At 38.4% G+C, this 15,392-nt stretch overlaps 1 protein-coding gene across 2 annotated transcripts in view; it reads right to left on the bottom strand.

The window, feature by feature from the left end:
• Positions 1-922: 922 nt before the first annotated feature.
• p3h4 (prolyl 3-hydroxylase family member 4 (inactive)) overlaps positions 923-15,392 on the bottom strand; it is a 29,897-nt gene continuing 15,427 nt past the window's right edge. Inside the window, exons 2-7 of one of the 2 annotated variants that reach the window (XM_079590010.1) lie at positions 7,578-7,727; positions 7,311-7,482; positions 6,971-7,099; positions 5,387-5,532; positions 4,964-5,047; positions 923-1,574 (exon numbers count right to left, since the gene is read on the bottom strand). In XM_079590010.1, the coding sequence (XP_079446136.1) occupies positions 1,425-1,574; positions 4,964-5,047; positions 5,387-5,532; positions 6,971-7,099; positions 7,311-7,482; positions 7,578-7,727 (831 nt within the window). In that variant the 3' untranslated portion in view covers positions 923-1,424. The remainder of the gene's footprint in view (positions 1,575-4,963; positions 5,048-5,386; positions 5,533-6,970; positions 7,100-7,310; positions 7,483-7,577; positions 7,728-15,392) is intronic. The other variant, XM_079590011.1, reaches the window with a different exon arrangement.

Below are 15,392 nucleotides of genomic sequence, written 5' to 3' on the forward strand. Positions count from 1 at the left end.
TCTTTTATCTTACGTTTTACTGCTTTGTTTAACTCTTTTACTTTCTGCTGATCATTCTGCAAGAAAGCAATTTTCTTCATATTTAAGTAATGTTTCAAATCTTTGTTATTAATTTAGTTATTATAGTTATTATATATTAATACCAGATTCGTATGCTGATAGTGCAAACATATTCCAGTCTGTTGCTTCACAGCTGTCTTGGAGCTGAGAGTTGGCTGCTGTGGGCCACACCGTAAAAATTTTGATTATTGGTGTCCTTGTCTGTATTAGTGGTCTGTAGGCTGGCAACAGAAATATAGCCAGGTGATCAGAAAGCCCCAGATGGGGGGAAGGGCGTTAGTATACAACTGGTCTAAGATATTGTTGCCCCTCGTAGGACATTTCACATTTCTGGAAAACTTTGGAAGAACTGTCTTAAGATTGGCTTGGTTGAAATCTCCAGCAACAACAAACACTCCATCTGGATGGACAGAGTCGCTTGTTGATAATGTCATGCAGCTGTATTAGTTCCAGCTAAGTGTTAGCTTGTGGTAGTATGTAGACTGCCATGATATAAAAAACAGAGTTCCCTTTGTAAGTAAAAAGTTCTGCATTTATCCAATAAATACTCCAAATTGGGACAGCAGTGATTGTTAATTAAGCCAGAATTTGTGCACCAAGAGTTGTTAATATAGACACATAATGCATCCTCCTGATTTCATCGCACAGCAGTCAGACAAGTCCCTCCGTGCAATAAGTCTAAGTCTGATTTCATCCATTTTGTTTATTATTGATCAGTCATTCGCGAGAAAGATACTTGGTATGCCTTGAATGCCCAGCCTTTAGCCTGGCTCAATTCCCCCGCTTCTGTTTCCGTCCTCTGTGCTGCCTGCGGAGCTTCCCGTCCGGTGTTAGCTTCCAGGCTAGCTAAAAATCCTAAAATACTAAAAATCCAATTGGTGCATCCCTAGATAAAAGGCAATGTCATCTCACTTATATAGCTTGAACTCAAAATGGCTCAATGTGAGTCAGAATTAAGGAGACTACACATCAAAGATGCAGACACGTTTCATATCAACAAAAATATTTTTTAATAGATAACATTAAATGCATGAGAGGGTAACAAAAAAAAAAAAAAAAAGGACATACTATTCCAAATACTGGCCTGATTTTGTTAAACGGAGTTTAGACTGGTGATGTATTTCCAATTTCAATAAGCTCATCTAAAAAATACATTACAAATATATGCATTTTTTTGTTTTTAGATTTGTGTGATGAAAATCCCTTATTGCATTAGAATAATACAAAAACTCCAAAGGGTCTGGTTAAAAGTAGAGTTAAAATGAATGCATTACAAATCATCTCCAGTAAAAGGGGGAATGAGGCAACAATGGATGGACTGAGCAAAGACTATCCTAGGTTAACAGTACAAATAATAGTGTGTTTTATGCAGCTGGTTCTCCTGTATCTCCTTTAGTTTTGGGTTCCTGCCACCATTCAGCCAGGAAAGACTCCTCATAGTCCCCTATTCCCTCAAACTCTTCATCAGGTGGATTTGACAGAGCTGATGCTGCTTCCTCTGAACTCACAGTATCCTGTTAACAAACACAGTTCACATTTACATATTTATATGAACAGTCTAATTTATAGAACAATGTAGGACAACAGCAACCCCTAACTTTGTATATTCAGGAAATTTTGCAGGTTTCCTCAATGTCCTGTTGTCCACATGTATCAAGTTTCGCAAGTTTGGATTTAGCAATTACAAGATATAGTTCCATTAGTCATGATGGGTCACACCCAAAAACATTTCTGCATATATTTGCTGAAAGATTAAATTAATTGCTTAACTTTAAAATGAGAACTCCGGGCAATTTTTAAGTTAATCTTGATCGTTATACCTTTGTGAGTACTGTCTATAAAAACAAACCGGATTGGTGCTTGCAACACGGAGCTGCTACAGCTAATGCCCAGAGCTCCCACTCAGCTAAAACGGCAGTTATGGGGGCATATACATAAAGAGTGTCTTTGTGCCTCTTAACAGACACAAAATGCAATTAAAATGTCTGTCCAACATGAACAGGGCCCTTACATGACAACAAGATGCGTTTAGCAACTTAGCCATTGTTTAAATTCACCTAAATAGTGTTTTAGACGGCTAGCTGTAGCCTCGCACTGAAGTCCCGTGGTAACTCAGTTGTAGCCGGAAAAAGGTAAATAGCAGTGTGCAGGTGGGAGGAGCGTCGTGTGTGTGAAGAGTGATGATCGGAGTTGCTCACAAGTGAAGAAGAAATGGTTCGTAACATAACTATGCAGAATATTGATCCTTGCCAAAGTGTTCGCTGCAAATGCGGTAATCTTTAGCGCGTAGTACTCTTATGGGAGTTTGCACATCAAGTTGAAGTACAACTAGCCACAACTGCAGAATCTCGAGGCCATGGAAATGAAGACGATGAAAATGTAAATTCTTGTATTTTCGCATTCTGTTGCCACAATTCGGAACGGCACAAACGTGAACCATTTCTTCTTGGTGAATTTAAACAATGGCTAAGTTGCTAAAAGCATCTTGTCGTAATGTAAGGGCCCTGTTCATGTTGGACAGACATTTTAAATTGCATTTTGTGTCATTATTACTCCCATAACTGCCGTTTTAGCTGAGTGGGAGCTCTGGGCATTAGCTGTAGCAGCTCCGTGTTGCAAGCACCAATCCGGTTCGTTTTTGTTTTCTATAGACAGTACTCACAAATAGTGTTGTCACGGTACCAAAATTTCAGTATTTGGTACCAATACCTGTAAAAATCCACGGTTCTCTGTACCAAAGCTTAATTTAGATTAAATTTGCATATATTAAAGTGTAGGCTATATCCATTTGTTAGATAACATTGGATAAAATTACCTAACAATAAACAATAGTTATATACGTAAGCAATTATTCTCCTTTGGGTAATTTAAAAAATGTAGCCTACTAATACATTTTTTTAATCAAAAGTTTTATCTGTTCATGAACAATCAAGTGTTTGTATTGTAACATTCACAAACATACATTAATGTTGTAAAAATATATTGTTCACTCAATGTGTTGATGTTAGATAAGGCATTAAGTAATGTTAATGAATGGTATCTTATTGTAGTGTTACCAACTAAACAGGAGATAAAACGTGTTTTATTTGACTTGACTGTCCTTATATTTAATCCAAAACTGTGTTCATATTTCATTTTAAAAGGCCTTTTAAACTAGATACAACTGCACACGATACCACTTTAGGGGCCGTTCACATATCGCGTTTTATGCGCGTGCAAATTCGTTATTTCAAATGTAGGCGTGCGGCTTTTTTTTTTTTTTACACAAAATCCGATTTAAATAGATTTTTTCCCCCCTATTTAAAATCAATCTGCAGATGACAAATAAATTGTTCAAAACAACTTTTAGCTTTATTTAATTATATAAAGTGCAATCAGAAACAACAACCCAAGATGGCAGGCCCTGCCTTTGTAAACAGTGAAAATGTAACATAACGCGACATAACATAAAATGGGTGAATTGGGATTGGTGGGGATGAGGAGAAGAAAAAAAAAAAAAAAAAAAAAAAACTTGCATCACAATTATAAGTGTATTGTGATTGTCAAAACAGTTGGTGACTAAACAGAATTTTATTAAGTTTAGTGACAACACAATGTTTACATGGTACACTGACTGTATGCTACTGCTTTTATTATTGCTTGACACAATTTCAATTCTTGTGATTTGATTCTGATCTTGATTCAATATCGATTCCTTTGGATAAATATTAGGTACAATATGTTAATGTGTTATGTTAATTTTGTTTTGTTTATTAAATATTGTTTGAATTTTGTAATTAAATTGACAGAATCTGAGAGCTGAGAATTAGTTTTATATCAATAGTACCGTAACCTTCTCTGTCAGTGTCAGTGTCCTCTTTGCTTCGCGATTTTCTCTGCGTGAGAAAATGGATGTGTGGCGTGAGAGCGTGTGAAAAGTGACAACTGCGTGAGTCTCACGGTGAATTCGTGCCCTGCAGATTCAGTTTGTAAATGTTTTTGGCGGGTGTGCTTGTGCTGCCGCAGTCTTGTTCATTTGCCATGTTGTTTGTGTAGCTCTATGGCAAACGCGCTGAGCCCGTTCGGAACTACGGGAGCCCAGAGGGAAGCGTAGGTGGATATTATAGAGACAACCGATTTTCATTCAAACATATCGACGTACACTACACATTCGAGTTAATCGATAAAATCGATTTATCACCCAGCCCTATTACAGTGACTTTTTTTTGGTCATTTTCACAAACCACGCAAAAAGTGTATTATCCCAAAACTACAAAATGTTACATACATGCTGCTGACATATTATTGTAGCAGAGTTTGTGCTGAATACAGTGTAATAAGACTTTAGCCATGAAAATGTCACAAGTAACAGAAATAAGCACAAATGTTAGAGCATGTCAGAACACCTCCAGGACCCAAAAAAACCCTCAGACCTCAGAGGGTTAAATAAGATAGTTAAACAAATTGTAAACTAATGAAGAATGGGAGCGCTTTGTGCTCAGGCTTTGGCGTTCTCAGCACTGTCAAAATAAAGGTACGGCACATCTACCAGAGCGGTAGGAAAGTAAGTGATGGCTTATGAGACTACAGCGTTCCAACTGGCCGTGCGAATGCAACCAGGAAAATGGCACAAGAGGAAATTTTCACATTTGAAATTTGCAAAAGGAAAAAGTGAGTTCCTATAACTAAACAGTGCGAAAACACTTATTGCCTTAGAAACCAACGCAGATATTCTGGAAAACGAAAGCATGCTGAACGGATCTGAAAAGTTGTGATACACAGTGTGGACAGTCAATCATTTAGATCAGATTTATATCAGATACAGAAATAATCAGATTTGAAATGACAGTGTGAAAGTAACTATAATTTACTTGTTTTTAGATTACTGGATTTAGCTACTGTGCTATTAATACTGGGGGTTTACCTCATCATCTGTCTGTAAATAATTCTGTGCAAACTCCAGCAGTTCCTTCAGTTTGGTAGTTAGATTGTAATATCTAAGAGCTTCCTGTATGGACAAAGACATAAATGTTAAAACAGTAGTGCTAGAAACACAGCCAGAATAAAATATTTTAAATTAATGTCTGTTATCAGGTCACTTCAGAATGACTAGCAGAATTAAAAATGACCTTTTAACACTAGTTTTTGTTGTGTGTGGATTTGTTCCTGGGTTTTAGTTAAAAGAAGCCAATTGAACCAACAAAACAAAATGTATCTGCCACTTCAGGACTGTGTTGGGGAAAATTAAATCTTAAAAAAAAAAAAATGTTGAGCATCAGAAGCATTTCCCTTACTACATATTTGTTATATTGATAAGTTCATAATATGCTTGTGTGTCTGTACTTACTGGTCGTGGTTTGAAATGCTCGTCATGCAATCCCCACTGTTGTCTGTAGTATCTGTAGTAGGCGATGTTCTGCTGCATCACTTGATCATCTGCATCAAACAGCATATAGCTCACTGCACACAGCGCTGCATTACGCACATCATTTACTAAAAAGAAAACAAAAGACATTTATAAAGTTATAATTTTAATGAAAACCTTTTGCCGATAAAGAAGTTTATGGGGGTTTGCGATCGGACTGCTATAGTGGAAGTGATTAGACCGCTATCTGATTGAGTTTGAAAATTGCATTTACACTTGGCCACATAAATGTGTCTTCATAAACTGGAAAGAAATCTAATCCACATTTTCCAAACTACATGCAAATTCAAAGAGCTTCATATACAGTATCAGCAACAGATGTTATATGCTACATTTTCAAAATCAAACATCACAATGGGAGAGGGAGCCGAGTCAGCACTGGGAGAAAACTGCTCACTACTTTTAATGAACATGAATGAATGTTGGACTTCAGGATGGAACATCAAAACCATCTGTAATGGCTCTCAAATCAGTATTAGAAAGTATCCATGTGAAATACTGAGAGACTTGCATATCCCCTACATACATTTTCTGAAATCTGCATACTGATATGAAATATGGGCAGATCGTATTATTTATTTTGTCTACTGTTGGCAGACGCATTAAGACTTCTGAACTGTGTGTGTGTGTGTGTGTGTGTGTGTGTGTGTGTGTGTGTTTAAAAGACAATCTGCCTGCATTGACACTATCATACAAGAACTGAACTGAGCTGGACGATGACATCACGTTTACTCCAGAACTATACTATACTATACTATATTTAAATTAACTAAATTAATAACTTTTTTAAAACAAAAATGAAACATCACTGAACTTATGAAGGTGAGAGAATGAGAGAAGTGAGAGAATCGTGCCAAAACTGGAAGCGCAGGTAAAAGAAAGACGCAACTGTACAAATCGGGTGATTTCGGGAACTTTTTTGCCATATGCACACAAAAAGTCATTTCGACATTTGCAACAGTTAATTTTTTTACACAGTTTAACTTTTACACAATTAATCTGTTTTGCAGTTCCTGCCTCTGTTGTTTTCGCTTGCAAATTGCTGTTCACAGGCCTGCAATGCTTTTGGCCGTATTTGTGCGAAAAAACGTGCCAAAAGTCTAAGCGTGGAAAAAATTATGTCAGAAGAATACAGATCTTATTTATTTTGCGTTAGTATGAAGCTGCAGCCTCAAAATACATGAATTACACTTACGAATAACAGTAAAATGCTCCAAATATTTTTTTAAACCTAATTTATTACAAACCTAATTTACGCTTGCAATCTTATGTACAATTTCACAAATCTTACCCAGCACATGCGATTCTTTATGGGATCATATTATATTCATATGAACTTACTTAAGCCAGGACTGTGACGCTATTTTCTTCTGGAAACAAACTTTTTTGCATTATTTTCCAGTTATCTCTGTAAAGCTGCTTTGAAACAATCTGTATTGTATAAAAGCGCTATATAAATAAATCTGACTTGACTTGAGTGAGTGTGAGTGTGAGTGTCTTACTTACATTTGTAATAAGCAAACTGCATGTAGTGGTACATGGTGGCAACAAATTTTTCCACAAAGTAACCACCAACATTTGGTATCAAATTCTCCTCACATTTTACTTTACACTTCATTACTTCAAAATAGAAATCTAGGGGAAGGAAAATAAGAGAGAGTGAGAATACTGCATTGATTATGATACACACAAAAAAAGTCCTCAACAACCAATGATTGTAATAGACTTCCTATGTCAGATCATTGCTGTACTTCCAAGTATACCAAAGTCAGTTACTTGTGTACCAGGCCTATTTTCATTGGGATAGGTTTTTATATATATTGCAATGCCTCATGACATCACTGACCGGCTAAGGTGGGATAATAGTCTTTGAACTCCTGCACATCGTATGACCCCTCACAGGACAGCAAACACATGTTGTATGTTTTAAAGTACTCAGCAGCCGCCAGCTCCAAGTCTCGAGCACTGCTGCTAAAATCCCCAGAATTATACAGCTTCACAGCCTTCAGGAATAAAGCCTGAGGAGAGAATGGATATGAAATCATATTTAGTTATTTTGGAATTGTGCTTCAAACAAGTGAGATTAAAAAGGAAAACAGTTGAGAACAAATACCTCATAGGGCTGCTCCTCATGGTCTATGAGGTACTCCTCCATGTCAAACAGGCTTTTATAGTAGTTGAGACTCTTAGATAGCAGGGGGTCCCCGGGGTTTCGCTGGAGATATGTGTGTGCTGCCGAAACTGCTCTCTCCAACTCATTCATCTAGATGCACATAACATAAGATACTTTAGCATCTGAATTCCCTTTTTTTGTTTTTGTTTTACAGGTTCTTATTTCTGGCTGTCAGCACCTGACTTCATGGACAAAATCTTTCAGTCTCATTTCATTGGCGTTAGTGGAATAAGAGGTCAGTAACATAGGTGAGATTTGTCCATTGGCTTTCTTAGATTTAAGATCTCAGATCTTGTGACTGCATGCTTGCTGTTAGGACAGTCAAGTCACATTTATTTATATAGAGCTTTATAGAAAAACTTCTGTCAGTATAAACTATTTATTTGAAATAGCCTCTTCAATCTATGAATCAAACAGGCAAATGTCTGTGGGATGGTTCATGGCTGTCCTGTTGATAGGACAACAGAGAGACAAATTATGCCAAATCCAGCTCAGACCAGAGCCCACAGACCCCAGCGTGAACATCTGCTAAACACCCACCTTGTCACGGTGGTGATTGTATAAACACACATGAAGATGAAGGCAAGATAATCCAACACAAACGGAGCAACATACAACACATCCACGATAGAAGACACCGGACACTGAACCATAACCGAACATATATGGTGATAAAGATGATGATGATATTAATGAGTGAACAGCTGAACATAATTGGTCTCTGTGAGAACAAATGAGTGATGAAGGCAGATGATGACAAAACACGAAGAGTCCAAAAAAACGTGATTGTGACAGAACGCCCGCTCCCGGTAGGCACGACCTCGCGCTGTAGAGAAGAGTAGACGGAGTGGCGAAGGGATGGCACAGACAGGCAGGAGGAGGTTATGGAGGTGGATAGACAACTGGGAGGAGGACGAACAACAAAGTCCAGGGTGGTGATGAAGGTGGAGATAGCTAAGGGATGACCTAGAGCAGGCGATGATGGCTGTTCATCTAGACCACAGCCAGGGGAGTGCCCCACAGCGGTGTTGGTGGAGGAAGGAGCCATGGAAGAATACTGATGAGGGCCGCCATGGGGATGACAGGAGACAAGGACAGCGTGGCCGATGTGCCGAGGAAGTCCGGCGATGTCGAATGGCCCATGCTGAGGTCAGGTGTGGATGGAGCGCAGGCTTAGCGCACAGAGGCTGGGGGCGGAGCCTCGGGCTCCTCATGCCCAGGCGGAGATGGCTCCCGACAAGTCCAAGGTGGTTCCACGCTACTGAGAGGCAGAGGTGGTCCAGAGGGACTAATATGGGAGACAGTGATGACAGGATGGCTGAAGACTGGGAAGAGACTGAAGACTAATACAGAAACCCAAAAATAATAAAGCGTTCGAAATTTCCTGGAGAGGTGGTCGGAGAAAGGGGCTGAGCGGGGCCAGCGATACAGATAGAAGACAGACTGGTTCGGGCAATAGTATTGGGCCTAGAATAATGTCCTCTCCAAACTTAGCCAGCAACTCACTCTTAGTAGTGGAGGGGTGGGCGGGGCCCACTTTCCAGCCCTCAAAGTCCACCAGCACTCCCTTGGTGATGGATGACTTGGCCGGCTCACAGACCTGGTCAGGCTCCATGACGATGTGATCCTCGGTCGCTCTTGGTGGCGTGGGCTCAAACATTGCAATGGTATCCTTCACGCTGCCTGTGGTGGGCTCAGGCAGTCTATCCTTGTCATTTGGGTGGTTTTGGCTGAGCACTGGATGGGGAGTGGGGTAGCCTCGACAGTAAATGCTGATCCACAGGAAGCCAGCACCCACTCCACATAGTTAGCATAGCTCCCTCGAGGAACCTCCCCAGACAACTGTGCACGTGTGGAGGCATCGAGTCCATGGTGCAAGCAGGGGTAAAGACGGAAGAACAGAAAAGAAAATCTAACAAACTCGTCGTTTCTTTGTTTTTGGTCTGGTGTTTTGTCACTGTGGTGGTTGTATAAAACCACACGAAGAAGAAGATGAAGGTAAATAGGTCATATTTAGTAAATCCAACATGAAGACAGATGACAACAGGCACTCAACTGAAGCAGAACCACCGTTGTGAAACACCTTTTTTTTATATAGCACTTTAAACAATACAGATGGTTTCAAAACAACTTTACAGGAATAAGCATGAAAATAAAATTCCATGATGCAAACTGTGCAATTTTACTGTAGCTCTAAAAAGAAAATAGTGTAATTGTTCGGCTAAGGTTAGTTCAGTGTTAATTAGTATATTTTGTACTGTGCAACTGTCATCAAATATGAAATGAGTTCAAATCACAGATAAAGCAGCTCAGTAGAAAATAGTGATCAGTTCAATTCTTATCCAATAGTGTCAGTACAGTCAAATCAATATTATTGCTGAATATTATGTAGGGCTGCATGATTAATCGTAATTAAGCCGAAATCACTTTTTGGCTTAATGCGATTATGAAATCACAAAGACTGCGATTTTTAATTAAATAAACATGCACAGCGTTAGGGTTGGGCCGATAGACAATACCATCGTCCATCGCCTATGGCTGATAGACATCATGACGTTGAGCCGTTTTTAATGAATTGTTTTCAATGTTTTGGCAGATGGCCATCTAGCGAATGTATATAAGTTATGTACATCTATAACTGAAAATACCTGAGAAGGCTTGAATAACTCAAATACACCATATATGGAGGTAGACGTCTGTTTATTGTCGTTATGTTTAATCAACCAAAGCATTTCTATCGTCTTTCTATTCAGAGATTCAGGAATTTCCAGGAACATCATGTGTTATATTATCGTGTGACTCATGTCACTTGACAGCTACATTCTGTCACCAATGGTCACTGGTGTCCATCGTTTGTGTCACCAGAAGACACCAAATCTCCATTGAAAATGAATGGGATCATGTCGCTTCAGGCTCACAGGGTGATCAAAAGAGACAATTAATTATTCAACAATATTATTGATCTGACTGTACTCATTTATGCTGTATGAGAACTGAACTGAGCTGGATGATGACATCACTGTTTTTCTCAGAGCTGCTGTATAGATAATTTAACTAGACGGGGGGGGCGTGCAAGATGGCGTTTGTGGAGGTTGAAAATCTGTGAGGTCGGAAGGTTTCATCTCCAAATTCCACGCCTGTGGTAACTATTTTAATTTGATCGAGTAGCAATTCAGTAAACTTGTTTACTCCACTTTTAAAACTGTATTTGGTGCAAAATATATCTCATTAGTAAGTTTAAATCGCTGTTAACGTGCAAGCTGATTGACGTCACTGCAAACTATGGCTGGAAAACGCAAAGAGAGACAAAGTTCCAAGAAAGACACTCAAGAGTTGTGGATGGATGCTGAACAGGAAATTGTGGAGGTGCATAATTATGCACAAATCCAACAGCAACATGAAGCTTTGCTTTCTAAAGGTTTGACCGAAATTGATTCAGCTCCGCATACCCCCGCTTCAAAGAAATCAAAGAACGAGCCATCTCTCCTCGACCTGCAAAACAACATTGTCAGAATGTTGACAGAAAAAATAAATGAAAGAGCTGACGGTTTGGAGAAAATTATTAAAAAGAACTCTTTTTTTTTTTCTGACGTGTGAATACAAAAGCCTACATTATCCTACCAGATAAGTATTAATGTTATGCAGGGGGGTTTGGAGATTTCTTCTGCGAGTATGGGTTCACTCGCTGTTTTTTCTCTTAATGTTAGAGGTATGAGAAACTTCGTTAAAAGAAAAGCAATCTTTTTGTTTTGTAGAAAATATTTTTGTGATTTTTATTTCATCCAAGAGACACATGCGTCTGAATCAGACTTTCAGTTTTGGAAGAGCCAGTGGGGAAACGATATGTGGATGTCATATGGTAGCAATCATTCTGCAGGTGTTGCAATTTTGAAAGGTAAATTTAGAGGAAAAATTGTTAAAAGTTTTTCACATTCCTTGGGAAGATGGGTCATTTTAATTGTCGAATTCAACCAGCAATATTTTGTGTTAGGGAATATATATGCAACAAACAGTGTTGTAAAGAATAAAAGTTTACTACAAGACTTTGAAGAAAAAATCAGAAATATCTTGGATAGTTTTCCGGATGCTAAACTAATTCTTGGAGGGGATTATAATTCTATCTGGGAAAATAACCTGGACTGTATTCCTCCTCGTGGAAAGTTTAAATAATTTCTGTCAGTGCTGTCAATTGGCAGATGATACAACAATATTTGTTCGAGATTCATTAGGAATTAAAAGTGTGATTGATTGTTTAAATAACTTTTCATTAGTCTCAGGGTTAAAATTAAACTTAAACAAATGTGAGTTGTGCCCTCTTAAAAATAGTGATCTTCTTGATATTAATGGCATCCCTGTAAAGAATGTTATTACCTATTTAGGAATCAAAATATGTAAAGACGAAAAGGAAAAGGGTCAGCCTAATTTTCAATCTGTAGTTCAAAACGTTAAAAATAGATTTAATTTATGGTTAATGTGAGACTTGTCAATTAATGTTGATACTGTTTTTTCTGATCATAAGACTGTCCTTTTTAGTTCTTATTTTCCTTTTGGCCCGCTGGGTAATATTGTTTCTTCCTCTGTTTCATCTCGCATACTAAATCCATGCACAGCTGGTAGATTTTCAGCTGTTTTTGAGCTGTCTCCTTTAATTTCATTGATCGAGTCCCCCTCTTCCTGTATGGGTTTAGAAGAATTGGTCGACCAGTTTAATTCTTCTTGTTTAGATATATTAGATGCTGTGGCTCCTGTTAAAGTCAGGGAAAAAAAGGTCAAATCACAGCCCTGGTTGAACAGTACTACCCGTGCTCTGAGGCAGGAGTGTTGTAGGAGGGCTGAACGCAAATGGGTTAAAGATAAACTACAGATCTCTTATGAGATTTTGAAGAACCGCCTAAACGAGTATCAAAAAACTGTTAAATTGGCTAGATCAAATTACTTTTCTGGCATCATCTCCAGAAACTGTCATAACTCTAGAGTACTTTTCTCTACTGTAAATGCTGTGCTTCACCCCACTGCTACTCCATCACTTACTCCTTCTGTTGACATGTGTGAGAAGTTCTTAAACTTTTTTATTGGTAAGATTGATGGAATTAGATCTCAGATTTCATCTGTTCGCAATTATTTTACTGCTTCTGTTGACCCTCCTAGTCAATTGACCTGTTTTATGCCCGTTTCCCTGCAGCAGCTTAAAGATATAATTGCTCATATAAAGCCCACCAGGTCTCCTGGCGATGTGTTTCCTTCTCTGTTTAAGCAGGTACTTGATTCCATTGGCCCAAGTATTTTGTCAATTATGAACATCAGTTTGTCATCTGGTGTTGTTCCTGTTAGTTTTAAGCATGCGGTCATTCAGCCCCTTCTCAAAAAAAGTGGGTTAGACCCCTTTGAGATGAGCAGTTTTCGTCCCATTTCGAAATTGCCTTTTATATCTAAGATACTCGAAAAAATTGTGAATGCACAGCTTAATGACTTTTTAATGAGAAATTACATTTTTGATAGATTTCAGTCAGGTTTTAGAGCTGGCCACAGTACAGAATCTGCTTTTTTGAGGGTCTCTAATGACATCCTACGGGGAGTTGATTCTGGAAACCGTGTTGTTCTACTATTGTTAGATCTTACCGCAGCATTTGATACAGTTGATCACAATATTCTCATTGATCGTCTTAGGGATCAGGTTGGTATTCAGGGTTCAGCCCTGAAATGGTTCTCTTCCTATTTGAAAGATAGGACTTTTTCGGTTAGTTTAGGGGATCATTCTTCTACTGTTGCCCCTCTTGTGTGTGGGGTTCCGCAGGGCTCTATACTGGGACCAATTTTATTTTCACTCTATATGCTCCCTCTGGGTTCTATATTTGAAAAATTTGGGATTCAGTATCATTTGTATGCGGATGATTCTCAAATTTATTTACCACTGAAACATGGGCATAAATGTGTCATTCAGTCCCTGCATGCATGCTTGACTGAGGTTAGGTGCTGGCTGGCGACTAACTTTCTCCAATTAAATGAGGATAAGACTGAGATGATCTTATTTGGAAATAAGGGGTGTGTGGATGATGACTGTCTGGGTTTGTTTCCTGGGAAAAAACTGTCCAGTGTGAGAAATCTTGGCGTCATCTTTGACTCTGAGCTTAAATTTGACCGGCAAACCAATGCTGTTGTTAAGAATAGTTTTTTCCATTTAAGATCAATCTCTAAATTGAAGTTTGTCCTCTCTTTTGAAGACATGGAGAAGGTTGTTCATGCCTTCGTGTCATCCCGCTTGGACTACTGTAACGTGTTGTATCTGGGTGTGAGTCAGGCCTCTCTCTCCCGTCTGCAGCTTGTTCAGAACTCAGCTGCCAGACTTTTAACAGGTACTAAAAAGAGAGAGCATATTACTCCGGTATTAATGAAACTACATTGGTTACCGATACGATATAGAATCCATTACAAAGCGTTATTGTATGTTTTTAAGTCTCTGCATGGCCTAGCACCAGAGTATGTTACTGATTTAATCAGTCGCTGTCAATCTAGTAGATCGCTGCGTTCAAATGATCAATTGCTCCTCGTGGTTCCACGATCTCGTTTGAAATGTAAAGGTGATCGAGCTTTCTCTGTTGCAGCTCCTAGGCTCTGGAATGACCTTCCTCTTTCTGTAAAATCTTCTCCTTCTTTGGGAGTTTTTCAGAGTGCGCTTAAAACATATTTGTTTTCTCAAGCATATGAAAATGCTTTGTAAACTGTGTATGTTTGCATTGTTTTTATGTCTTGTTTTTATTTATCTCTTTTATATTTTCTGTACAGCACTTTGGTTCCACTTGTGGTGTTGAAAGTGCTCTATAAATAAAGTTGAGTTGAGTTGAGTTAATGGTAGAATTATTTTATCAAAAACTGAATGTTTATCTCGTCTGCTCTATCCTGCTATTTCACTAGAAGTCCCTGATAACATAATTAAAGAAGTTGATAAAAATCTTATCAATTTCATTTGGAGAAATAGATCTCATTACATTAAAAAAGGTACCTTAACTAATTCGGTTGGTAATGGAGATTTAAATGTGTTTGACTTCAGCACTTCAAATACAATTTAAAAAAAATAGATGTGTCAAGCATTACTTTCAATACAAAAATAAAATTTGGTATTTAATTCCTAATCTACTTTTTGAAAGATGTGTGGGGTTGCTTTTCTGTTGCAATGCAACTTTGAAATCAGTAAGATTCCTGTTAGACCAAGTAATTTTCACAGGCAGGTGCTACTCACGTGGATGCTTATCTACAAACATAATTTTTCTCCAAACAAATGTATAATTTGGAATAACCGATATATAACGTTTAAGCATAAAACTTTTTCAAAAATGGGTTGATAATGGCATCATATTTGTTAAACAGTTATTTAATGAAAATGGGCACCTGTATACATATGTAGAATTTCTTAAAAAGTATAATATTCCAATAATCCCAAAAGAATATTGTATAGTGTTCGATGCTATACCATCCGGTTTAAAATGTCTGTTTAAAGGAAATGTGAATAAGGCTATAGTATCCAGCTGCAGACCCGCAGCACCACCAGTTTCAGAACCATAGACCGTATATAAACTGGACACAGTTTATACCCCATAGGTTTCAACGGAGAAAAATTAAGTCAATTAGAAGCACTCACTTCCTGATGGCCGGGCGAACTGCGCAGGCTCAAACTGAGCTTGACGACGTAGATGTGACGTGAGCAACCTGTCTGACAGCTGTAGGTCTTCTAGTAGCTGTGCCGAGAGAAATCTGAAT

The sequence above is a fragment of the Phoxinus phoxinus genome (assembly GCF_949152265.1).
Source record: "Phoxinus phoxinus genome assembly, chromosome: 19".
Lineage (NCBI taxonomy): Eukaryota > Metazoa > Chordata > Actinopteri > Cypriniformes > Leuciscidae > Phoxinus > Phoxinus phoxinus.